At 55.0% G+C, this 26,289-nt stretch overlaps 2 protein-coding genes across 5 annotated transcripts in view; both read left to right on the top strand.

The window, feature by feature from the left end:
- Nucleotides 1-2,533: 2,533 nt before the first annotated feature.
- LOC144468187 (uncharacterized) lies at nucleotides 2,534-12,387 on the top strand. 3 transcript variants are annotated; one of them, XM_078177490.1, is made up of 4 exons: nucleotides 2,534-3,949; nucleotides 6,581-6,721; nucleotides 8,451-9,052; nucleotides 9,459-12,387. In XM_078177490.1, the coding sequence occupies exons 2-4, from the start codon at nucleotides 6,604-6,606 to the stop codon at nucleotides 11,241-11,243; spliced, it is 2,505 nt and encodes an 834-aa protein (XP_078033616.1). In that variant the 5' UTR covers nucleotides 2,534-3,949; nucleotides 6,581-6,603; the 3' UTR covers nucleotides 11,244-12,387. The 3 variants fall into 3 exon arrangements, with proteins under 3 accessions (XP_078033616.1, XP_078033615.1, XP_078033617.1); XM_078177489.1 differs by having other exon boundaries at nucleotides 2,535-3,926; XM_078177491.1 differs by having other exon boundaries at nucleotides 2,536-3,926; nucleotides 9,480-12,387.
- A 10,714-nt stretch (nucleotides 12,388-23,101) lies between these two features.
- LOC144468186 (uncharacterized) overlaps nucleotides 23,102-26,289 on the top strand; it is a 13,035-nt gene continuing 9,847 nt past the window's right edge. For both annotated transcript variants that reach the window (XR_013493770.1, XM_078177488.1), the window contains exon 1: nucleotides 23,102-23,872. The gene's annotated coding sequence lies outside the window, so the exon portion shown is untranslated. The remainder of the gene's footprint in view (nucleotides 23,873-26,289) is intronic.

The following is a 26,289-nucleotide window of genomic DNA, read 5'->3' as shown; positions in this document are numbered from 1 at the left end:
TATTTATGTAATTTCGCGGCTGCAAAGAGGGATCTCGCGTGTTACGCGATTTCGAGTTATCGCCGCTTGAAATTCCGATGCACTATGCTTTCTGTTCTCAGCGTTTTTATCTATTGTTATAAATTCGTTTCAGGAAAAATAGGTAAATCCTATATTAATTACAATTGACTATCAACGATGTTGCATAAGGGATGAAAATTCCAGAGAAGATACAGGAAGAGTCCGAGGAAGATACAGAAAGACACCATTAACGAATTAACTCGTTTCCTTCGGTTGATGGATCAAGTAGCTTCTTCCAGCGATTTCTACAGGCGGTCAATTGAAACGATTATACGAGATTTCAGAGCGAAGATATTGTCGTCTAGCAGGCTCAAGGAATTCGTTACGATTTAACGTATTACGCGGATTCGTCTTACAAAGATCATCGAATGTCTTAGGAACGTTCTTCGAGATCGCAGCCAACTTTCGAAACGTCGCTCGGAGGCACCGTGCTCCCGCGTCGCAGGAATGTTGGAGCATTCCACCGTAGGGGCACCGAAATCTCGGAAGCCGCTCGGAAAAACGGAGCGCGTTGTTCTCGGCGAGGAACGCCGCGCGACGGCCAATCAGGATCAACCGGTTACCGGGTTCTATAAATAGCGGGACATTTAAATTTACAATAGCGTCGCGACGTATCGCCGCGCGAGCCGCTGTTATACAATGCATAAGTAGGTACGCACGGGATACTTCTCGAATACAATTCGGTCGGTTGTCGCGCGGCCGCGTTATCGGCGGACGGCTCGCGTCCGTGTGCGTGCGTGCGCGCGCGCGCGCGCGCGTTAAACATCGTGCGTGGCCTATCGTCGAAACTAGAGTAACGCCTTTTGCGAACCGTGGCGGCCGTGTTTCCTTCGATACACAGATCGAAGTTACGAAACTAGAGGCCAGGAAGCATTATGCATAATGGATCGAGCCGCGTCTACCAGCTCGACGAATACGAAACGTCGATTTCCGGGACCTTGAATTTCGCGCGCGGCGCGGCAACGGACGCCTGATCCGTCCCGAGTGCTATCGGCGCGATAAAAAACGCTCGATCCGACGAGTGAAACGGAAGAAAAAAGATCGCGGAAAAACCGGGGATCCGATGATAGAGAACTTTTTTTCTCTCCAGCGTGGATCGGCCACGTACGCTGCATCCGCCGCCGCCGCCGTTAGGTCGCCGCATATTTATCGCGCTCCGTCCGTCGACGCGGTTTTATTGCGGCACCGACAAGTCACCGTTCTTAACGCGCCGCTGCTCGAAAGCTGCTTTTTATGCTCGATGCGGCACGGCCGGCACACGGTGCATCCGATAATTAGAGCGACGTGCGAGATGACTGCACGGTCAGGCGACGCTCGAGAGAGTTGGTCCAACCAGCGCCTCCCGCTCGTCTGCACGCGATTGCTGTTGACGATTCGGTCGCCCTCGTCTCGATCGCGGATGTCGTTTGATCGCGCAGGACACCGGAAAAGATGCGGAAGATATATGTATAGTAAATACTCTCGAATTGCCCCTCGGATTGCAGAGACAAAATGGACAATTTGGGGGAGGAGCGGATACGATTATTCCCGAGGCTTGCAGCTCGTTTTCATAGTTCTTGATTACCGGAAATCGAGGAAACGAGTCGCAAGCCTCGAATAATTGTATTTTCTCTTTTTAAATTGTCTACTTTCGTCTACAATTTGAGAGAAATTACTGCGCAGCCGAGAACTCTGATGACTCTGGACGGAAGCAATGGAAATCGCGTTGGACAATTGCGTGCGACATTGCTCATGCGTCTGGTCATTGCTCGCCGACTCTAATTGTTAAGTGAACATTGAGCCGTTCTAACCAACTTTCAGCGCTGTCTGCTCGTTCCTCCGAAGGACATGCCCCCTTTACGAATGAGATATCACTCCTCTCCGCAGAGGGAGAAGAAAAATCGTATCCTCTAATTAATGATCAACGACTATAATTCGTTAGTTATTACTTCGTAATTATTAACAATTTACTATAACCAACGAGTTATAATCGTTACACGGATTACTTTTCGCCAATTTTGATTGAAAAGCGTTGCCCTTCGGACTGCCAAGCTGTTGGGCGGAGAAGGACTTATCCGAGGACCCGTCTTCGTAGCTGCCGACCCGTGCCCCAAGAGTTCAAAAGAACCTTTTGTTAAAAACACTCGGAACGCAGGCGAAAGGCGACCGACCACGTCGCAGACGAGACTATCATCATCGTCGACAGACAAGATCGATCGACTCGTCGACGAAACGACGGACGAATCGAAGGTTCGAAGGGGGCACGGATGATCGAGGCAGAGTGCAGGGGGCCCGGAGGACGTGCCGGAGGAGCGGAGGAACGGCAGGAATCGCGGAAAAGGACGAGGACGACGGAAAAGGGGAACCCGCCGGTTCGTCGACGCTCGCCGACGCTCGGCGTCGCTCGTGCGGCCCCGTCGCAGCGAGGCGGGGTTTAGGCGGGGTCGATACGCGGCCAGAGCCGTGCCTTCCCGTCGTTTCCGTGCAGCGTCGTTCTAATCGCACCGTATCGAAATCTGGCAACGGCTGCGGCCGCAGTTCGGCGCCACCGCTGCACACACTTGCTCTGCTCTCGGATCGCCTCCGCCTCCGCCACCCGCCGCCGCCGTCGTCTTCGTCCGCACGTCGGCGTTGTCGTTCACGTTGTTATCGTCGTCGTCGTCGTCGTTGTTGCCGGCAGCCGCCTACGAATCGCAACATCATCGAGTATCGTCGCGGTACGTTCGAGAGTAGTCCCGAGTGCAGCGAATCGAGAGAGAGAGAGAGAGAGAGAGAGAGAGAGTCGCGCGGCCAACAAAGACGGATAGGCACGACGGGGAGAGGGTTGGGAACGTGGAGAGGGGAGGGGGCAAAACAGAGATAGAGAGGGAGGAAGGAAAGAGAACGGTGTGTTACGTTGACGAGACCCGTGGAGAGTCCTCGAGGAGGAGGAGGGAGGCAAACGGAAGAGAGCGACGGAGACCGTGGAACAACGCACGATAGAGGGTGGGGGAGGGAGGCGGTCGGTGGGGGGACGGAGACCGAGCTGAGAGGAGAAGAGAGCGAGCAATAGAAAGAGAGAGAGAGAGAGAGGGAGCGCGCGAGAGAGTTACAGAGAAGGAGAACGGGTGGGAGAAAGAGAAAGAGAACGAGGGAGACCGAGCGCGCGCGCGCGCGCGCGCACGCCTGTCGACCCACCGGTCGATCGACAACCACGTCGTGTCGTCGACGACGAGCACGACGAAGAGGAACGTGGCGCGCGTGTTCGGGAGTGACGACACGTAGGAGCGCGTAAGCAGTGGCGGCGTAGGAAGACCGATCTCGCGGCCGTGCTGAAAGACGGCGGAACCGAGAGGAATCGTACCGGAGCAGTGGGAAGAGGGAGGAGGAGGGAAGCGCGAAGGGGAAGCGGACGTGTAGAGGCAGACAGAAGCGGCGCGAACGGAAGGAAGGAGAAAGGAAGGAAAGGACGGAAAGGAGAGGAAAGGAAAGGAAAGGAAAGGAAAGGAAGGAAGTGGAAGAGGAAGAAGGAGAGGAATCGGGTCGAAACCGTGGCAGGGACATGTGCGCGGCGCTGTGCTCGCAGTCGGTAGGGACGTGATGGTACGTGGCTCGCGGCGGCGTGCGAGTTATCAGGATTGCTCGCGGTCACGGGTTCGTGACAACGGCCGTGGCGAGGAGTGCGACGGCGTGAGCGACGACAACGAGGCTTGCTATCGCGGGAGAGAGCCTCGGGGCGCCGCACGCCGACGGACGGAGCGCTGTTGCCACCTCTCCTCGGCCGCTGCACCGCGAGAACCGATACGGCAACCAAGAACACCGTCGTTGCCACGTCCGCTGCTACGTTCCGCTGCCAGCCGGGACGGCAGCTCGCTGGCCACGACACGACCGTATCTCTCGTTTAGCTGGTAAGCAGCCTTACACACCGCTGGTAAGCCTCTCTATACCGCCCCCGAAACGTCAGCTAGGTCGCCGCGAATCTCCGTCAACCTCCTCGCCTGGCCCTGTCGCCGTCACCTCGCTCCCAAACCGACCAGACACCACCGCGATACTCGATCCTCCTCGCCTGGAATGCCGAACGCGAACAGTAGATTCACCGTGTTACGCCGCGATCGGTAAATTAACCCCTCCGGTCGTACACACGTCGGGCACCCCGGTCCATCTCGACTTTCCGAAATTTGCCACGGTTCAGCCGCCGATGGCGGCCAGCTCTCGCCCGTCGTCGCGCTCGCAATTACGTTTCTCCGCTGCGTATCCCGTTGGTCGGGTTACTCGTTCCTAGCTACGGCACCGGGAAACCCGGGTTCGACGAACCGACCGACTTCAGCTGGCCGTTGTTTGTATTCGATCCGTCGTGACACGCGCCGCACCGAAAATTCCGCGAGTACTCGAGGGGTTGATTGGGGGGAGTGGTTGGTAAACACGATGGGTAGAAAGTCCGGTAAAACAGCGCGGAAACGGCATTAACGGCCGGGTCAAAGATACAGCCTTTGTACGCGGGGAGATAGTCGTAGAAACACGAGCTACGTATCCGCGGCGGCGATGTCTGATCAGCGATATCCTTTTTTCCTTGGGCAGTGCCGCGTCGCGATCGAATATCATTTCCCCGGTCGGTTTCTCCTGCCTCCGCGCGATCCTCGACGGCGGAGAACGTGACCGGAATCGGGGAATAGAGCTTGTTCGTCCGAGCCGATGAAAAATTTCGATCGCGGACTCTCCCTCGGGCAACCGATCCGCGAGGATCACCGCGAACGAATTCGTCCTCTGCCGGCTTGGCGCCAGACCTTTCTCAAGTTCGAGTCCAGAGACCCTGCTACTGCTCCCTCCTCTCTCGTCTCTGTCTCTCTACCCTTTCTCTCTCTCTCTCTGTTTCTCTTTCTCTTCTCTCTCTCTCTCGCTCTCTCTCTCCGCGCGGCTCCGTCCGTCTCCGTCTCCGTCTCTGTCTCCCCCCGTTTCCGCCGGCGTCTCTTCCTCCTCGCCGCTCCTGCTCATTCCTGGTGACCCCACTTTCGTGTCTCCGCCGTGTTCCCGGCCTTGGCGAATCATTCACCAAACCGAAATTGCCTGAACACGAGTAGTCGGCCGTGTTATTCCCGTACGCAGGTGGTCGAGCCTTCCTTTCCGGCCAGTTTCGCCTGCCATGCGCAGTGACACTTGGCCCCGTGCTCGCGAGCCTCGTCGCACGCGAACCGTTTCCCAAACAGACGAACCGCTCTCGCGTGTCCACGGGAAAAAAAAGAATTCCACCGTGCGGACACCGCGCGGCGGCTCGATCCCGTGGACAGTCCCGTCGGACTATTCCACGAGCGAAAGATCGTAGTCCGAGTCCCATCGGACTGCGTTCAGCGGCAACTCGGTGCCGCGATAAATCGCGACGCGTAGATCTCCGCGGCGCGGCGGCTCTGAAAACCTAGTTTTTCCAGGTCGACGTGGTGTCGCGTGACCGGCCGGTTTCACTGTCAAGTACCTTTCACGCGAGGACCTCGTTGTTCGTCTCGTGTTCGGCACCGATAATCCCCGCCTCTCTCGCCGAGGCGTTTCTTCGATCCGCGATAAACTCGATCGTAGCGAGTTTCATTCGCGATCGATGATCCGCCAATTAAATTGTACGTCGCCGGCTTGCGCAACACCTCGTAAAAGCTGGAACAAAACCCGGTGATCGATTGCGATACTCATCGAACGTTCGTCCAGCGAGTTTAGGGTAGCGGAGCCGGTTACCGTGAGCCGACCGATCGCTGGCCCTTTAGTTTGCTTTCAGGCACAATTAACTTCGCGTTTACCGTCTGAGATGAAAACTGAACAGCATTAACAAGTTTAAAACTTCTTATCTGATACATGTAGGAATCTTGTTCCGGAACGAAGGGGTGAATTAATCCTAGAGAATTCGCGAGATCGGCCGGTTAACGGGTCGAGGAATGCTCCGAGTAGCGAGCGTAGCGGGACGTTCGCGCGAGCAGCGATTCGTTCGCGCGATACGCGCGATTCGCCGTTGTCTCTCGTGCGATCCCCGTGCGTGGTGTTGCGCGGCGTCGGGGTGCAGCAGCACGCCGGTTCATCTAGTCGAAAGTATCGCCGGGTGGCGGGAGCGTAGGAAGGGATCGAGAGAAAGCATCCCCTTTAAGAGATAGAGCTTAAAGTGGCGGCGCAACGCGGTCCCCCCCTTCGGCACGATTTCCACGAGATATTTCATTATTCTAAATATATCGACGGCCGGTGGCGAGTCCCGGTTAAAACTGTGTGATCGCCGGCTGCCGTGCACTCGAACCCGATTACCTGCGCGGTGATTCCCCCGGCGCGAGCGACGGCGACGCGCTCCGGCTACCTGCGTAGTGTCTCGAGATCCGCCGAATTCGGATCCGTCGGCTATCGGGACGCGTATCGACGACGGCGGGGGCCGGTACTAATGACCCGCGTAACGCGGGATTTAATTTTAGATAAGCGAAAAACCGTCCGGTAGGTAGGTCCTCGGAGCCGGTTGGAGCGGCGCGAGACGCGCGCCGCGGCGGCGACTTTTAATCAGCCCCGTGCCGGCAGTCGCGGATTAACGATCCGATCGTCACAGCTGTTTCAGAACCGAACACCGACATGGAGGCGACGGAGAGGGAGAAGCCGCTGGTTAAAGAGTTGAACGAACATATCGTCTGTCCTCTCTGCAGGGGATACCTCGTCGACGCAACCACGCTCGTCGAGTGCCTGCATTCCTGTTAGTATTCTATTCTATCAAACCGAAACACCTACGACCGATCGATCGCGAATTATAAGCCTGTGTCGCGGGCGAAGGAAACGCGCCCACGGCGGCGCGTGTAATGCGCGGACCAAGGGTTGAAAGGGCACCCGAAGATAGCTCATTTGAATTTGGTACTTGTCGGTCCTGATAGGAACAGTTATTAACCCCTTCCCGTACTTTGACGAGCCTGAATCGTCATTGTGATTTCTAACAATTTCTAACATAACCTGACATAACCTGTTAAGCAAGAATGTTATTTCGTCTTTACAAGTCGAAATAAAATTCTGCCTTTTTACCGCTAATATTTAAGCGCTGAAGTAATTGCAAGCACGCTATAAACATTAATTTTATTTCCCCTCCAAGAAATTATTCCAATCGAAAATTATTTGATCATTGTAACTGCGAAGATAAAAGTACTGCAAGGGGTTGAGACCGATATAATATCAGTACACGGTATAATTACAACTAGACTGCGAATTTTTATATAAAATAATCATTCTCGATGCGACCACATTTTTATGAAAAATACATAAGATCCGAAGTCCGCTAAAACCATCCTTTCGGTCCCTCGTAACTGTTCGAAGGACCGAAACCGACGTCATACCCGTTTTAAATCGCTGACACAGAGCGACGCGTGCCCGCCGGAAGTCGACCGGTTTCTCGGCTAATAAAGCGCGAAATTGAAATTGATTTGCTCCGTCGAAGAAATCGAGATTGACGCCGATGTTCAAGCACCGCTGTTAACATTCTATTTGCCGTCACTTTTTCCACGGAAGCGAACCTCGATCCGGATTATTCGGACTCCCTGTATAGTCGTGCAATAAAAGCCGTCGATCGCAGCACTCGAACTATTCGTACGCATCGCCGCGCCGGCGATGCGCGCCGTACCACGAACGGCCGTATCTACTTCGTACCTCGTGTGCGTCGAACAGTCCGCGCGTTTGTCCGCCCTTCTGGCGGGCATCAGAATCCATGGAGGGTGACTAACCGCGCTCTCTGTACTTTCGAATTCGTCCGAGCCCGACCCGAACGATCTCTTTAAGAACGAATCTTTCGAAAACATTTGTTTTTTTATTTTTGCCGCGAATCTGCCGGTGCTCCGAACTAATGGTATTCCGTCTATAGCTTTTCGTGGTTTAACACTAAACGTACCAAGAGGGGTCAAATGATCCCTTTTGAAAATTTACTTTTCTAATTCTTACATTTATTGTTATTTCTGTCGGTCATTTGACTTTCTGTAAATTCTTATATCATCCGATTATTCAATTTCCCACTTTCCGTTTTTCTCGTAGCTTATTTTTTACCGACAAAAATTCTATGGTAAGATTAGGTATAGAAAAATGCCGGTACGTTTAGTGTTAAACCTTTTATTGCCTCTACTTCCATGGGATCAATTAGGGGGCTCTACTCGAATCATTATTCGTAACCAATTTGCCTATCAATTTATTCGATCAATACCTCATAAACAATTATTCGAATAACTCGTTAACAAACTGACTATACCAACGAGTAATCGAATAATTGTTTATGACTGAAAGGAATTCGTTCGTGCAGCTATCTCGGATAAAACTTGATTCGAGACACCTGGAATAATTTCCAATCGCGCAATGAATGCACGGTGACAGTAAAAAGGTTAAAAGCCGTATCGATTCGCGTATGATAAAAAGAGTCCTCGGGCATTAAGTACAAGTCGGACGGTGCTCAGTTTGCAGAGGTTGCATAGTGAGGCGATTGAGCAGCGGTGCCCGAGCGTGTCCCGTCTGCGACGTCGCGACGTCCCCGCCCCTGTTGCCGGACGCGAAACTGCAGAGGCTGGTGTATCTGCTGGTACCGGGCCTCTTCCGGTCGGAGCTCGAGCGAAGGCGCCACTTCCGGCTGGTGAACCCGCAGTGCCCACCTTTGGCCCCACCTTTGGGCGCACTCGAGCTAACTTTGGACGACTTCGTCAGCCTGAGCCTGTGCGAGCTCGATGAACCGGAAGAGGAGGCGAGCGGCGGTCAGTCACCGGAAAACTGTGCCGGGTCACGGCACCAACGGCCGGGCGTCGACCAGTCCACGCAGGAGGAAACAACGACGGGGCTGAGGAGCACGCGATACCTAAAGTGTCCGGCCGGAGTGACGGTGCGACACCTGGTCAGGCTGCTGATGCTGAAGCGAGGCTGGGAGGAGGCTAACACGTCCGGGATCAACAAGATTGAGATGCTGTGCGAGCGGAACGACGAGCAGCGATCCGATGTCTCGCAGATGATGGCATTGGACCATTCCTGGACCCTGCTGGACCTCGCCTGCATCTTCGGATGGAAGAGAGTGAGTACCTGCACCTGTACGTCGGTCTCTTTCAGGATCCACGATCCTGTCCCTGAGCCTGGCACAGTGAAGATTGCTTTAACAACCCTTCCGCACACTTTCTTTCAAACATCTCTATAAAATATTTAAATATCCGTCTAGACTGTAGTTGTTGTTTACCACAATTTCTACGGATCTCTATTTCGAGCCTACAAGTTTGTCATCGTAAAACTATTAAAATTGGATGACAAAGTTTGACGAACGTTCGTAACCGGATTAATAAAAGTAACATTTTCGGCTTTGTGAAATCGTTGATCGGAACACAACCCCCAGGGGTGTGATTCTAGTTAGAAAATAGTGGTAGCAGTACGGCCCGGATACTATAGAAACCTGTAGCGTTGCAACTGGCTAGAGTACCATAGGGTAGGCGGGGCTTTTCACGTTGCAGGACTCGCCGATGAAGCTGTTCTACCGGGTGACGCGACTGGACAGCATCGCTGTCTCGGTGCCGAGAGTGTGCCCGTACAAAGACGAGGCGAGCAAGGACGTCGCGGCGACCATGGAGAACATTCAAAGGCCGCCGACGCCACCGCCGAGCCCGAAGCCTGTCCAAGAATGCGAAGTCGAGGCCCGCAGGATTTTAGAAAGTAGCACCGAGCCGGCTCGGTCCCTGGAGACGAATCTGGAACGCGACAAGGAGCCGAAGGCGAAGAAACCCCGTTGCGAGGTGACGCCGGTGATGAGGACGCCGGATCTCGTGCCGTTGCAGCCGAACCACGTGCCGGAGAGCCCGAAGAGCAAGGAGCTGGCCAGGCTGGAGCATCGGAAGCGTAGGAAGCGACGGAACAAGCGGGTCATCGCCGAGATCACCACGACGCCCAGGGAGGACCTGTTGAAGCTGAAGGTGCGGCTGACGCCATGCCCGCCGCGGATCACGTCGGCGACGGCGGGCGGCCAGACGAAGGAGAAGCTGCTGCAGATGAGAGCGGTCAGAAGGGAGAAGATCAAAGCGACCGCGATGGGTCAGCAACGGTCGGCGGGCTCCTTGGTGCGGGAGGAGGGCGCGAAGGAGGGCGCCGGCGAGACGGAAGAGACGATCGAGGAGATCATAGACAGCATACCGGACGAGGTGGTCAGGATCGCACAAAATATCAGCACGCAGGTCGAGGAGCCGGGAGCGGAGAGGCCGGAGCAGAGGAGCGCGCCGGTCGCCTGCCGGCCTCCGCCAAAGTCGAAGGAGGAAGCGGAGCCGGAGCCGACGAAGCCGCCGGAGCAGACCGAGACGGACAGGCCGAAGAAGGACGAGGAGATCCTGCGCCGGCTGGGTCTGGTCGCGGTGAAGGAGGCCAACGTCCGCGAGAAGACGAAGCAGCGCGTCCAGAACAGCAGCGAGAAAATGGAGAGCTTGGACCGGGAGAAGCTGGAGAAGCAGCTGCGCGAGAGCAAGGCGAACCGTGTCAGGAGTTTGTTGGCCGAGAAGCAGATGCGCGACACGCTGAAGAGCATCAGGTCCAAGACAAAGGAGGAGCAGCCGCCCCCGCCGGTGCAGGTCAACACCGTACCGAAAAAGAAAGGGCCGCCGCCGCTCGCGCCTCTGCGGGTAGCAAAGCCTTCCGGCTTCGCGACGTCCAGCGCCATTTTGGAGCCGAACAACTCCAAGTACGAGATCCCGCTGGACCTGAGCAGCGGCGGGACGACCGTGCACAACAACGCTCTCGACTTGTCGGCCAACCTGTCGGCCAATCTATCAGCCGGCAACTTCACTACGTCCACCTCCTCCTCCTCCTCTTCGTCCTCCTCCCCATCTTCCTCGACGTCCTCGTCCTCTTCCTGCTCGCCCTCGCTGAACGCGAGGCCAGCGAGACCGGGGATCGCGACGGGTAGCTTGTTGCGCGGGAAGGCGAAGGACTTGGACCAGCGACGGGGTCAGGAGTCGAATCTTGTCACCTTGTCCGACGCAGCAGTGTCCCTGTTGAGCGGATGCATCGGCGACAAGAGCTCCGTGGACCCTCTGGTGCTCGGCCCCGCCAACATCGCCAGCAAGGTAGCGCTTCGGATACCTCAGCCCCATCAGAGAATCTCCGGTTTCGGGATGAAGATCAAGCCGAACCTCGGCATCAGGCACATACCGAACCCGCAGGCGGTGGTCGCCTCCCAGTACAGGAATCAAAGAGCCAGTTTCTTCAACACCGCCTCGCAGCAGCCTCCGTAAGAGGGCCGCCGATCAGCCCGGAGAGACGAGTCGTCGAACAGGACACCTGAAACCCGGCTTCCCCGTCTTCGAATCCTGCTCCCCCGTTACTTCCTATTATCGTTACACGTGTAAGAACCACTGCTCCTACTGAAAACGAGATTCCTATGTGACCAACCCAAAGGCTGTACGTTACCATATATTTTCTTCTTCCCGCTTCCCGGCGAAGCCGCGTCGCACACGCGCAACCCAAACCCAGTGGCACATCGTGTCACCTCGACGGGGCGACGGTCGAGGCGCGGCGTGGGCGCGAGGACACACGGTACACCCGGTAGCATGAACTAGAACGCCGCCCGGCTCGGAGAGTGAAAGTGTACGAAGATCCGACGCGGTACTTGGCTAACGAGCCTTATTTAACCCTTTGAACGTGGACGAGCACGCCGGGAAGACGCACGACGCCGGCTTTTATAGACGAGATCGTCCGCGACGACGCGCGCGGAACCTTTCGATTTTTACACGTGAGTAGAAAGTTTACGCCTCGACGAGTAGAGTCTTAGAATCACCGTTCGACGAATCTCGCGTTCGACGGGAACGGACGAACATTGGAACGGAGCATCGAAGCAAGATCGGAACGTTCGTGCACTCGGCGCACAGGTGAGAACGTGGTCGAGGGAATATGGTCGCCCTGTGTCCTCGCACCCTCCCCCCTCCTCCCCCCTCCACCCTCCCCCGGAGGGACAGACGATGGCGGTGTTCGATCCGTTGTTACCTAGATATGTTAAGTTAGGTATGTTTGTAATGCATGTGTGTGTGTCCGCGATCCACCATTAATCCCCCAGGTGGACGAACGATATTCTTGAGAAACGGGTCGAGCTATTCGACGAACGGCTCTACCGATTGACCGACAGGGATAAATTAGGCGTATACAACTTAAACGAACGGTGTTAGGGTTCCGTAGAGATGGTACATCGGGTGAATGGTTTAGGGGAACGACGGTGGACGGTGGCAAGACGTATGCCGCCTTGCGCCGTTCCATCCAGCGTGTTGTCGCTCCTTGGGGATTCTAGAGAGAAATATGTACTTCATAGAGATGCCAAAGAACTTCGGAGAACGTGTGCAATGTACTAGTGCAATTTAATGATCGTCTATTACAATATACATATATATATATTATAAATATATTATATATATATGACGGATTTGTCGCAGTGATAAGACCGTCACGATCGATTTTGCGGTGAAAAGGTAGATGCTAGTCGTGACAGCGAAGCGTATTTGCGAATTGGATGAACGCGATTTCGAGCAGCCCCCCCTCCCCCCCACCTAGGTGATTGTACGAGATGTCGGTTGGATGCCGAAGCGAGCGCACCGCGAACACATCTTTTCTAATTGGTGATCGAGTAATCACACGGGGAAAGCCTCGCGAGCAGAGATTTCGTACCTGTTTGATTTTTATACCTTAATTATTATTCCAGCGATGCTGGAATAATTAACAAATAATAACAAATCATCAAGATCATTATAATACCGAAATCGGTATTATTTCGGTATTCCATTCGGGTATTAAACATTAAAGCGACGAGCTTAAAGGCTCTTGTTATATGATCACGTTTTTATAAAGCATGTTTCAAAGCCAGTAAATATAATAACGACAAGGCAACGATACCGGTTATTGTCCTCTGCTTAAACAGAATCTTGGAAATTATAACGAAGTCTGAAAACCGAAAATATCACCGGGAAATATAGGTAAACGCAGGTAAACGTGCTCTGAATTTCGATCGCTATAAAGCGTCGCGAAGCCACGACCGAAAAATTACCGGCGCGAATCACCGGTGTATTTTTCATTTCGGTACCGAATCTCTGCCGCGGCGAGGGCTCGAAAACCCGTCGACAATCTCGCGCAGGACGTGTCGCGTGCGCGAAAGTTTTTCTTTGATAGAATTAACGAACTCATATCGCTGTTATTGGTTTTCTGAATAATATATTGTGGTCGAGCGGCACGGGGAAACGTTGCCGATCCAGCGACGGCTGGTGTAGCGATTTTAAACGCGGAACAGCAATAAAGATCAAACATTGACTTTTGAAACGTTCACCAGGTATCCAGATCCTACTCGAACGATCCGGACACGGTGTCTTTTGCTAGAACTACCTACTGGTTTGTACTTTTTTAGAAAATTATACGAGCCGCCGCGAGGCGTCGATCGCTCCGCGGAGCAGCGTCTCGGCTCCGCGAGGAGCGGCCGTGCCACGCCCACTCAGGGAACCACGCGGAGCGAAAAAATAGCTCTGTCGCAGCGCGCCCGTTCCGCGAATTAGAGGCGAGTTCGTTTGGAGAAAGAAAAAAACAAAAGGCTGGCCGACGGATGCGCCGGACTAACGTTTTCATTCCCGAGGTCGGCCCCCGGTGTTTGCGATCGGCCCCGGGTAGTTGCGGCGTTAATGAGTCGCGCAAACGAGAGTAGCGTAATTGTCGGGCGAACAGTCCAGGTGGTGGGTAACGGAAGAGCACAATGCCCGATCGGGTGTGTATCCGAGGCGAGTGTCTGGCCGCTGATTAAAAGCGCGCCGCTCGCGGAACGACGGGCGCGAGAGACGAGAAACGAACGGGAACTTTACCTACATACGTAGCAACGGCGCGGCATTATATAATAATATTCGTGTAGGAAAGCAGCGCATCAATTAATAGACACATATGTATAGCTTGTACGGTTACGATGTCCAATTATCCCCGCGGCACGGTCGCGTGCGGGTACGCGTGTGCGTATCGTTCCCACACGGGGAAATGTGCGCGCGCGGACGAAAAACGAGAGGACGCGTCTACGGTTTCGCAAACGGAATCAGCTATTCTCTGGTTAGTAACGAAATTTCCGTCAATTAGTTTGGCGGTTGGGTCAGCAGCCGCGCGATTTTTCGATCAAGCTGAAAATCAAAAGGAGAGAGAGAGAGAGAGAGTGAAAAAAAGGGAGAAAGAGAGAGAGAGAGAGGAGAGGGAGGGACGAAGCAAGATGTGACACAGAAGAAACTGCCAGTTCGCGAAGACGAGGCTCGCCGGAGCTCGCCGGCGAGTTCCAAGGGACCCAGATTTTTTACACGTTATTTTTCTACGGGATTTTTTAAACGAAACCGAAAGGGGGGACAACGCGTTACGTTCTACCGCCGCAGACCATCGATCAGAGTTTCTTCACCGTCTCAATTAACCGCGATCCATTTAGCAGATCCATTAGCAACGCGACCGAGCCACGCTCGACGTTTCGATGATTTCCCGAAGAGCGCGTGAGCGTCGCGGCGACACTTCGCGTTCGGTGAACGGTCTCCCAGCGAACGGCACCTCGAAACGGATAGATCGATCGTTCCTGTGAGATTCGAAACGCTCGGGCGGCTTCTCCTAATCGCGAATTCGCGGCTCCCAAAGACTTCAACGCGCAGGCACGACGTGCCCGCGGCACAGACGAGGGGGATCATCGAGAGAACTCTTCCGATCGATATCGAATCACCCCCCCCCCCCCCCCCCTTCCCTCCCCGCTAGTTTCGCGGTTGTATCGTGAACACGTCTCGGAAACGTGGCCCGACAACGAAAAAAAAATTCCTTCGCGACACTTGGACCAACCGGAACCAAAAGAAAAAGAAAAGAAAAGAAAAGGTAAAACTGTACGCGAAACGAGCGAGCGGTCGTCAATGAATCTTGTCTTTGTGATCGATCGAGAGAGCACGCGCCCGGCGTACGTTTTCGTGAACGGTGTTGCGAGTCAGTCCGTGATCACGCGGTAAACGAAGCGGATCCGTGTTGTTGCGTTCGTTTTCGTTCGACGAATTATATCGAATTGTGTGCGTCGCGTGACCGTGATCGGCCGCAAACGGCGAATCGTTGTCGTGGTGTACGGCGCCCCGGTGACCCGGGGGGCCCTCGATTAATTATTACCGTTACTATCGATATTATTGTCGCCATGAATACTAAATATGTAACTCAGTACAGTATTTCCACGGTGAGCAAAGCTGTGAATTGTAATCGAACTAGGAGTATCAATAATCGCTATGGACTAAACAGTTATCCGTGACTTCGTTTCCACCAATTACCGTTTCATTGTCTTTCGTTCGCAGTTGTCAGCCAATACGGAGAAACGGCTCTAAAAGAAAATCTCGCTTGTCCCGTGAAGTGACAGCGATCGACGGAGAACATGGATTTTCCGCGCCGGGCGATTCGGGTTTATAAAGCGCGCGTCATGCGTTGCATATGTATATGTGACCGTGTATCCGGTACCATTGATCGTTCGAGTATCTAATTATCCAGACCATTGCGGCAATCGACTTTTCATTTGATATTTACCCGGCTCTGCATCTCGTCGCCGACGTGTAGCCGTCGGCAGTGTTTGTTGTTGCTAATTAATTAACGTGTTTAATTCGATATTTTGTTGGAATTTGTTTTTTGGAAAATCGTGTTGCATCCAGTGTACGATCATTGCTCGTCAATAAATCGTGATGTGTATAATCATACACGCGTGTTCATTTCAATCCTCCCACGCTCCTGCCCAATTAGCGCGACGATAAACCTGCTGGCAACGATACGCCTTGCCCATCGCACATCGAAACCCGTATAACCTCGGATACCTATATTAAACCTATATTAAACCTGTATTAAACTTATATATAACCTGTATTAAACGTTCCGATTCCTAGTCCATCTCGTCGCCATTTTTTCGTTCCATCGGTGCCACCCTATTGCAGCGACTGCTGCAGCTGCGAGACGTTCTAAAAGACGTTAACCTGTAAACCGGGTACGACGACGTATTTCGTCATACCTGAAAGACAACTCCAATGGGCATGACGACCTCCATCGTCGTAGGTATTTTAAAATGTGATATCTGCATCGACGTGTACAGTAATATCACGCATTAAAATCAAGTCAAGTAATATTTCGAATTTGCACAGTTCAGTTTTAAATTCCACTGTACGGTTTTCATATGCAACGGACTAAGGGTGTCGTCCCTCGACCCCTAATTCGGCGCCAAAAGCATCTAGATTAGTTAAAAGACATTCTGCCGATTGTACTTGGAAGGGAGAGTAGGCTAATTGCGAACACGTGAGGAAGAATCGACATAAATCGAAAGCAAGATAGGAGACGAGTTCATTAATTGCGTATAGTTATAGTGAAACTATTCATTGATATACTGTGACAATTAATATTCCTGTTTTTTCAAAATATAATATAGTTTCCGGATAAAAACGAAAGCTTTAGTGTTCGTAATTCCCCGACCGTCGAACAAGCTGATAATCGCATCTATATGTAGCTTATCACTTTAAACATGATAATATCACTTCTCAAAAAATCCCCATTGCGAAACGAGTCGAACGAGAGTCAATTCCCCGACGGACATGTTTATACACACCCCTTCCTGCAGCCTACTCTATAATTGACTTTTCGGCAACTGAACCCCCCGAATGCACAGCCGATATCAAGAAAATTCCTCGCAAACTACGTGCTCCATGGATTTTCAAATGTAATTCCATGAATTCGCGTTGACTTGCACAAAACCGATTTCCTTAATTGAAAGCTTTTCCGTTTCGACGATCGGAAATGATGGCTAGGACAGTTCGACTAACGAGGGCGGAACAGGTTGCGAGGGTGTCGCGAGGGTGTAGCAACGGCGGTGTCTACGTTCTCCGAGAAGGTCGACGGTCTTTCCCTCTTCTGGTAGACGAATATTCCTCCGAGGAGGCCGAGGGTCGCAGAGTCTCCAGAAGGGGGCACCGAAGTCTCGGCGGCTCTCGGCGAGAAGAAGATGGAAGGAGGACGAACGGAAGGGTCGAGGTGCATGATCGGGGGCCGGGAATGACCTTCGTTACCTTCGGGCCGACGAGAACGGCAGGGAGGGAAGGTGAAAAGGCGAGGAGGGTACGGAGGATGCCTACCTTCGGCAACCTACATTAGGTACGGGCGACGCGGAGTCAGCCAGCGGCCGCGGGCCACGGAAACTCGCCCGCTGATTGGCTACAACCTCCCCCAGGGAAGTGCGTCGGAGAGCGTCGGAAGTGAAGAGGGGTGAGCTTGGCTAGAGCCAGGCGGTTGCACACGACGCGGAAAGGACTGTCCTGGAAGAAGCGATAGGCCGGCGGTCGTGCTCGAGGCAGCAAGGACCCGGCCGCCAGTCGGCAGAGCGCATCGTGTGCACCCGGCTTTCTCTCCCTCGGTATACCACTTCTCTCTTTCGTCCTCTCCCCGTCTCTCTCCCTCTCCCGCGGTAGGACCGGCCTCTGTCCTGCTCGGACGGCAAGACTCCTCGGGATTTCGGTGTGTCCCCCCTCGCTCCCCTCGGTACGCTGTAATGCCGCCACCCCTTCGATCCCTCCACGCAAACCTCCCGTCCCATCGCGGCCTGCCCTTGTAGCCCTCCATCCCACCGAGCGATCCTTTTACTGGCTTCCGCGCGCGTGCACGCGCTCCCTTCGCGCCCGACAGCGACAGAAACACCCCGCGGTGGTGAGCGAGAGAGGTGCGGAGGAGAGAGCGGGAGGCAGCCCAGGGGGGCGGCGAAGAGGGAGAGAGAGAGAGAGAGAGAGAGAGAGAGAGAGAGAGAACGAGAAAGGGGACTGGAGATCGGGGCGAGAAAGAGAGAAGGCGGGAAGGGATGCCGGTCGGAAAAGAGCGAGAAAAGAGACGGGCGTATCTGTGCGGACGTAGCCACGCACACAGATACCCCCGGCGCAAGTGCATGTCGCGTGATCGGCTGCGAGGGATACGGACGCACACACGCGCGCGCACCCTCCTGCTGCCGAATGTAGTAGAGAATGAATAATGTACCCACGTACAGCCGATGTCAGGAGGGGCTCCAGGGAATGCAAGCATCGGCCCGTCCCCTCCGTCCTAGGCTTTGTAGGCCGTTTATCGAAACGCAGCAGGATCGTACGCAGACGATCCTAACCGCGGTCGTCGCGATGTCCGCGAACCCTGTGGATCCTCGAGAAAAGAGAGATCGACGGATGCTAAAACTCCCATCGACTCTCCGTCCTCGTTTATCTCTTCCGTGAACTCTCACAGCAATGCCAATCTCTCGAAAAGAACATCAACGTGAAACGCGTTCCTACCATCCTGGCGAAAAGACGTAAAATTGGTGCTAAAACGACAAGAACCTGTAGGAATACCCCGTCCACTCATCTTACTAAAATTCCCTCTCCGCGATATTTCGGCCACTTGTAGCCAAATTCAGCGCGTCCGATCGCATCGCTGTTACTGCCAGCCCCCTGCCCCCCCTGCCCCCCTGCGGCGGGTAGCTAGACGAAGAATCGGTCACGCGGCAGCCCGAAACACGTGGAAGGTTTCCCAAAAGCGTGTATCGACCGATAACGCGGCGCAGGCTCACTGTAACGTTTCCTGGCGCACGAGCGCGCGCGGGAAGCGTGCGTGTGTGTCTTCGGGCCGAACGCCGTGGATCCGGGGGCCGCCCACGTATCACCTACGAGGCACCGTGCACGAAGAAGGGAACGATTCGAGGAACGGTGGACAAAGAACGAGCGAGGCCTCGGAAGCGGAGCAAGGATCAAGGGAGAGATAGCCGTGGAGACGGCTGATCTAGCGGCGTCTCATTCGCTCGTGATTCGAGCCGCGTTCCACAGCTAAACGACCGACCATCCGTCCGACGGTGGCCCGTGGTGGGGATAGCCCTCCAAGGGATCCTTTCCAGAGAAAGCCTCGGGAGGAAGCCCTCGCCTCGGTCGGTGTTCCCGAACGAGATGCTTGTACGCCACGGGGGGAGAGCACGGGAGAAAGAGAGCCGAGAGAGAAGTAGAGAGAGAGAGGGAGAGAGGGAGCGGGAGAGAGAAAGAAAGAGAGCGATTCGCAAGACCGTGCGGGGGTTGGAGGGGAACGGGACGCACGCACGCACCATGCGAATATTTTCGTCGGCATCCTCCGACTGTTCGAGGAGAGGCAGAGAAGGGGGAACAGAGTTCTTAAAGTACACCCAGGGAGTGTCAGGATTGGAAGGTCGATCGTCGTGGTGGGAGTGTGCCGCTAGTTGGCTCATAGCTGACTGGTGTAATTAAAAACGCCCGTAAATTAATGTTGCCACCGCCGACACCCCTGTCCAGAGGATCGGCCGGCCAGGTAACCCCCGAAAACGTCGGGGGCACCGAGAACTACCCCGAGCCCGGTCCCCTCCCTCGTCACGGTCGAACGGTCGAAAATTTCGGTTTGTCTTTGTCGACGCCGATTAATATTCCCAAGCGAGAGTAGGTACGCAGAGAGAGAGAGAGAGAGAGAGAGAGAGAGGCAGCCTGCTGGCTGCGAAGTTCAAAGACACGGAAGCGGCGGTCGGACGGATTTTTCATCCGCAGGTAGGAGGATTTATCGCCGGCGCGTAATCTCCGTGCACATGAATGCGAGCGTGTTATTGTGCACCGGGGAGATTAATTATGCGCATTGTCGCAACGCGTGCGGGCCGCAAGAAAGATGCTGTTCGTAGTTGTAGGCCTTGTGCTCTTTGGTAGCGGCAGGCCATCTGTTCCGCGCGACGAGAACGTCGCCAGCCAGCCAGCCAGCCAGCCAGGGCACCGCACCACCATTTTGGTTCTCGCGACTTTGTTCCCCGAAATTTCCCGTATCCCTCGCTTCGCCCGGCGATCTCGGACCCCGTCGAGGAACCGAGCGACTCTCGTCCGCTGCGAGAATCGCGAAACCTAGGCGACGACGGCGACGTTGTAAAATAGCTGGTCGGAGTGGCGCGAATCGATGAAGCCGTTTTCGGGGCAAAGAAATCGAGTCTCGGGTGTCCCGGACACCTCGTCCGAGAGCCGGTGCTCTTTTTAAACCGAGTTTCACGCCTGACCAACGCCAATCTCGCCAGATTTCTAATAATAGCCTCGAGGATCGTCAAGACTACGTGTGTCTCCGGTGAGACGAGAGCGTTGGCGGATTGAAAGATTATTCGACAGCGCAAGCGCGCCATACGCGCAAATAGCGAGCGGGTGCACGTCACGGAGATCTGTACGCTGTACTTGCACACGAAGACTCGCATTCGGCTACCGTGATACGCGAACGGAAATAACGATGATCACAATGTCGTCTTTGTTGCCGACCGCCGCTGAATATGTTTGTCGTGGAAAGTAAAAGGCTTCGGGACCGCCGAAGTAAGAACAAAGTCAACATGTAACGGCGGCGGCGGCGGCGGCGGCGGAGAAAGCGGTCGGCGCAAACGACATTAATTAAACAGCGACCGGAGGCGAACGGACGCCGACAGATTCGCGGAACAACGTTTGTTATCGGGACCCGATCCATGCAGAATTCGTCGGTGTTGCGCGATTATACGCGCTTCCGTATCCGGCGGTTTGGATCGAGCGAGTTTCGTGCCGAAGCGGAGAAGGATGCGATGTTTTCGAATGGTATTTTTCAGTCGCGGCGGAGTTGGGGCTCGGGCGGACGATAAGAGAACGTAATGGAATGGACGCGTGATAAAACGTTGCGCAACCTCGTTTAGCGTTAGATTAGATACCCGGGCCGACGCATCTGCGCCGTTTTTCGGCAGGAACCAAAATGGCGGTGCACCGGACACGGCGGGTTCCGCGGCGTTGCAACAAACGCTCGGGCCACCGCCATGGAACGGAGGACGCGGAACGACCAGATTCTCGGCTACCTGTTAACACCTGAATCGTTCCAGTTATCGGCGAGCCGCGATTCGAGCTCGTTAATGCTCGCTGTCCTCGGCAGCCCGCGAACAGGTCTCGGTTGTCTCGAAAACGCGGCCGAGAGTTATTTGCGAACCAGAATGGCGTCTGCGACCGCTGGCGGTGACTAACCGCGGCATGGAACCCCGGTGTTTGTATTAATTAGTGCACAGGGGGTCCTCGGGACAAAGGCAGGTATTGGGGTGCACGAAAAATTTCGGCACGGTTTGCCACGCCCATTGAATACACGTTTATTCCGGGCACCGAGGGGTGGTCAACATGTCGGAGGACAACTTTCGGGAACATCGATGACCCTAGCGTTCGTCGCGAATGTTAACCTATTCAGGGCTGGACTTTTACCGTCGGTGAAGGTCCGTTTAAATTTTTCGTTTCTATTTTTCGTTTTCAGCCGTAAACACAATTTTATTAGAAAACATAAGCGTACACGTATATGTAACAATATCCCTGAAGAGGTTAAAGGTTTTATGGGGGGTGTATAGATACAATTAGCCTTGCGACGCCTTCCTTGCAGGTAAAACGTGGGAAATTTTACGCCAAGAGAACGTCGGACATAGCTAGTCCCTTCCATACTCTCTAGTTCTTTTGTCCTCTGGATTGCTTCGCTACAAATGGCAGGTTATTACTGCACTATCGGGGTAATAAGCTATTCCGACAATTCCGTCTCGCTGTGCCCAAGTTTCGCCCCCCGTTTGCACGTTTTTGTTCTTTATCGGTCGGCTGTAAGTTTTCCCGTCCCTTCCCCCGGCTCACCGCGTGTCAATTTCAATAATGAGTCATTAGCAAGTTTGCAGGTATCGAAAAAGATATCCGAGGCCTCTCGAAACCGTTTAGGGTTTCCCGAGCTCGGCGACCGAGAGGGGGGAGATGAAGACCGAGGGTGTACGTTGGCCTGCGTTTTCCATCGCTTTGCCTTCCAATTAACACGACGGGGCACACGGATTTCCGTGGGCTGTGCCCGCGTCCTTCGGCGGGCATCGAAAGCCGAGCTGCCGCGATAAAACCTGATATACACCCCAAAAAGACGACGCGACAACGCGCGGCGATATCGCGGTGCGGCGAGAACCCACACGGCTCGTACGGTACGCGAAATTAACATCGGCAATAAAACTCCGGCGGCTTGCACATAATCTATCTGGTTTTATCCGGCGGCGGGGAACCGTGCGCGTCCTGCGGCGACCGGGGAGGACGCGGACCCAGGAGGACGGGGCGCCAGGTTTTCCACCGCAAACGGGTTTGCCGCGGGTCCGGAGCGGGCCCGGGTACACGCGGAAATCCATCTGGCGGCGTGTCTCGAGTGCCGATTTCCGTTCCCGGCGCGCTGTAATTGGAGGTTACAGATCGGGTCCGAAGACGAGGGAAGGAGGAGGGAACAAGGTACGCGCGAGCTGGAGGGTCGTTTCTGCGTCCGCGGCTACGAAAGAGAATCGGGAGATGCGCGGAGAAGAGGAAGGCGCGGGAACGGGAGAAAGATGCGGAAAGGTAGAAAGAGAAAGCCGAGGAAAGAAAGAAAGAGAGGAGGGGGAGAGACGACCGAGAAGGACGACAGAAAAAGAGGGGTAACTAGCGAGAAGGGTGAGGTATCGGCGCAAACGAATAGGGGGGAGCTCGTAACCGGGCTGGTAACGCGGCAGTCGTCAATGGGGTGAAGGGGGAGAGTTGTCGGGCACGCTGGTGTGCCCGGTCTAGCTCGACGGTGTGTGTAGCACACGGTGAATGGAGGAGGGGTGGCCAGAAGCGAGCGCGCATAGAGGAGTGGAGAGAAAAACGACTCGTACAGGCAGGCAGGCAGGCAAACAGGCAAAGCAAGGCAAGGCAAGGCAAGGCAAGGCAAGGCGAGCAGGCAAGACGAAGCAAGGCAAGGCAAGGCGAAGCAAGGCGAAGGCAAGTCGAGCATCACGGAGAGCCAGGTCTGGTGGCAGGCTAGGCAGGCTAGGCATCGGGCATCGGCAGCCCGAGCCCGAGTTCTACGGACACGGTGCGACTTGGTGCTCGGAGAGAAGAGGGGGGGGGGGGCAGGAGAGAGCGGCTGCGAGCGACAGAGAGCAACCGCGAGCAACCGCTGGGGAGAGACGAGGACAAAGGAGGCACCGATCGAGAAGGGGGGCACGGGAGGAGGGAAACGAAAACGGCAGGCGTAGCGAGGAGCGTGTGTACAGCCTGGAGGACAGGAGAGAAAGACGATGGAGGGGGCTGCGGTGGGATGGAAAAGGGGGTGCGCGGCGAAGGGATAACCGGGATTGAGTGAAGGAGGGAGCGGCGGGAGGGGAAAGGGCATATCCCACTCGGGGTTTCGGTTTAGTTTGGCGTGAGTCGTCGTGGTGCTCGGTGTTGTTGGTGTTCTCAGCGAGCTCGTCCCCGCACGCTCGATGTCGCTCATTTCCGCGGCTTAGTTCGAGGAAACGCCACGCCGTGTTCCGCGGCGCCTTCGTACGGGCGAGTGTGTGTGTCGCTTCGTTCCTTCGTTCTTTATTTTTTTTTCCCTCGTTTCCCCTCATTTCGTTCGCGTTGGTTTTGTTTCGTTCGACGATCCCCGTGTCTCGGCCGGGCCCCTGCCGTTCTTCCGGAGCCCGGCGCAAAAGGTGAAAGTACGGATCCCGCGTCGTCGCCCGTGAGCCCTGGCTCGAATGAGTGCCAGGGAAGAAGCTGGCCGTTGCTCGCGATTCTTGCGAATCTCGCGTACGAGTCGGGCCGTGTCGGCCACGCGACGTAGTCGTTCCTGAGCCTGGACACCCCCTCGACCCTCTCGAGCAACAGCCGTCCCTCGCCACTCGTCGTCGCCGGACTCGCAAGGAGGCTGAGGGGATCAGACCGCCGTGAAACCCTACTTGCGTCCCTTACGCCGTGATCCTGCAGTTCCAGTGTGTGTTCAAGGCACGAGCGAGACCACGGTCGTCCCCGTGCACGTCCGGGACCAGCATGCTACACCACCATAGAGGATAGCGTTTGCCACTCGTCGAACCATCGCATGCTCGCACGTAAGTAAACTCGCTCGCACACCGATCCAATGTGTATACCCGATCTAACCACGTACAGGCGCGCTTTCGAGCGTGTACGCTTGTGTGGACGGAGACCTACACCTCGCCGGTTCAACGCTGAGAGACAACAGAGAGAAATAGAGGCGGTACGGGTGGGAGAGAGATGGAGAGGGCGGTTTCCTCCATCTTTTTCTCCCCCTCCTTCTCCGTTTCTGTCCCACTACCGTCTTTCTCGTTATTACTCTTTTTCCCCTCTCCTCGCTCTATCCTCTCGCGTGTGTACCCTCCTTCTCCAACCCGAGCCCATCTTTCTCTCGCTCTCTATCTCTCTCTGTCTCTCTCACCCTCTTTTTTCTCTTTTTATCTCTCTCTCTCTCTCTCAGTCTCTCTTTCGCTGTCTATCTCTCTTTCTCTCTCGCAAGAGCGATACTCTACTGGCCGGCTCAAAATACACACGCCGCTACCCCGATGGAGCTTAAGGAGCCGCGTGTTACCTTATAATCGATTGCCCTACCGCGAAACCGTCTTACACGATGGTTAATTCAACGTCGATCGGCGAGGACCTGATTAAATTGAACGGCCTGTAGGCCGAAGCAGCAACTGTTGCGACATCCGACCGTTCTCGCGACTGTAATTTTGGGTTCGGATTATGTTTGCTGCGTTACTTTGCCCGAGAGAAATCTCTCGTTCCGTTGCCACATCGTCTCCTATCAATCTTCTGCACGGTTCTAGGACGTTAGCTACCCCTCGGCCCTCGAGAGCCCCAACCGTGTGGGGTGCGCGCACAGGATGCACGACTTTTGTTACCAAAGACTCGAATTCCGCTGTATAGTGGCCAGAAATTCCGTTACACGTTACAGAAAACTTCCGCCTCCCAGCAACGAAACGTTCATTAACGAACACTTCAATTAGAACTCACCCAGGAAAACGAAATGCTCGGCAAACACACATTTGCGGAGTCTTCGAAAATCAATTCCAATTCGCGCGTCAAATGCTTCGTCGGTATTACTGGAACACTCCCATGGGGTCTTAATGAACAGTTATCAATAGCTCCGCGAGGTCCTGGTAAAAATAAGTCGAGATCGATCTTGCTCAGACACATAGTTCCCTGCCGTACCTTCCGGAACGGTGTCGTCGTCGGGAGGATCCCTTTTTCGAGATCGTACAGAGAGGATGCTCGGCGGGGCATTACCCCGGAGCTCTTTCGGATCCCTCCACGGACCTCTACTCGGAAAAGACCGTACAAATAATCTATCGCCGTGCTAGAGCGCTTCGATCGGAATGTATTTCGAGCAGGGAAAGAGGTAGGAGACGGATCGGTCGTAGGAGGCATGGCGCGCGGGCGCCGGCGTTTTGGAGCGGCCTGTATCCGTACTTTTTCTCACATTCGCGCCGCCTCGTCTCTCGTCCTCGACGAAATCGGTCGGTGCGCGTTCGCGATACGCGCGACGATGGAATAAACATCGCGGCCGATACGAGGCGGCAGGCGGCGCGGCGAGGGGGGAGGAGGAGGAGCGGGAGAGGAACCGCGACGATACACTCTCGTTTCGCTCGAGCACGGCCGAGAGCGGTGTTGCTCTCTCGGCTAGAGCGAGCGCGCGATCTATCCCGTCGCCCGAAATCGATGTAACGGTCGGCCGGGAACACGGGGACGATCGAAAGCTTTCCAGCTGAAAAACTCGTCGCGCCGCTTTCGTTCGGGGCGTTCGTGTCGCGATCTCGCAACGTCCGTTGCCTACGAGACACACGAGAAAACGTGTCCCCACTGATTAATCAGCTGGCTGGCTCGGCGAGACCAGATCTCTCGCCGTCGTCGAACGAGGCCCGCCGTTACGCGGAGCAAGGCCCGCGAGTGGAACAATGGGGCGGGAAATGGCCGAACCACCCGATTTCAGCCACGAGGAAGAAGACGCGATTGGCCCGCGCGCGCGCCGATTTTCCTTCGCCGGGAGGAATGCGGTTCTCCTCGGCGGGGGGAACGCGAGTCGAAACTGCGGAGAAGATACGGCCGAGCACGTTATCGTCGCGTGACCAAGCCGGAATGCGACGACGACGGAAAAATCGACCGATCGGTAAAAATGTGATTACCCAATCGTTTTCGATTTCGCGCCGGCCAGGCTGCGAACACGGCGGCGACTCCTCGGCTTGCTCTCCCTCCGCTTTTAGTCCCCCCGCGGGGAGAATATATTCTTTTTTGCTGGCCGACAGGCCGTGTCGTGTGGGATTGGATGCCCGATCGAACGGACGCCTTTCTTCTGCGATCTCTCTGTACACGGTCGCTAAGGTTACTTCGGAATCACGGCCTCTTCCGGCCGGTAGGGTCGTCGTCTCCCTACTCTCGTTTCTTGGGGTACGAGCCTGTAGAGAAGCCAACGCGGAGGGATCGGAGAGAGAGCAGCTGGGGGTCTAATCTGTAG

This window comes from Augochlora pura, chromosome 3 (assembly GCF_028453695.1).
Source record: "Augochlora pura isolate Apur16 chromosome 3, APUR_v2.2.1, whole genome shotgun sequence".
Classification (NCBI taxonomy): Eukaryota; Metazoa; Arthropoda; class Insecta; order Hymenoptera; family Halictidae; genus Augochlora; species Augochlora pura.
The sequence above is the reverse complement of the archived record's forward strand: the minus strand, read 5'-3'. Positions and strand labels throughout refer to the sequence as shown.

Bases quoted from the DNA above. Each gene is read 5' to 3' on its own strand.
- LOC144468187 (XM_078177490.1), top strand. From the start codon at position 6,604: ATGGAGGCGACGGAGAGGGAGAAGCCGCTGGTTAAAGAGTTGAACGAA. The intron at 6,722-8,450 runs GTTAGTATTCTA...GACGGTGCTCAG, and splicing joins CGTCGAGTGCCTGCATTCCT to TTTGCAGAGGTTGCATAGTG. The intron at 9,053-9,458 runs GTGAGTACCTGC...ACCATAGGGTAG, and splicing joins GCATCTTCGGATGGAAGAGA to GCGGGGCTTTTCACGTTGCA.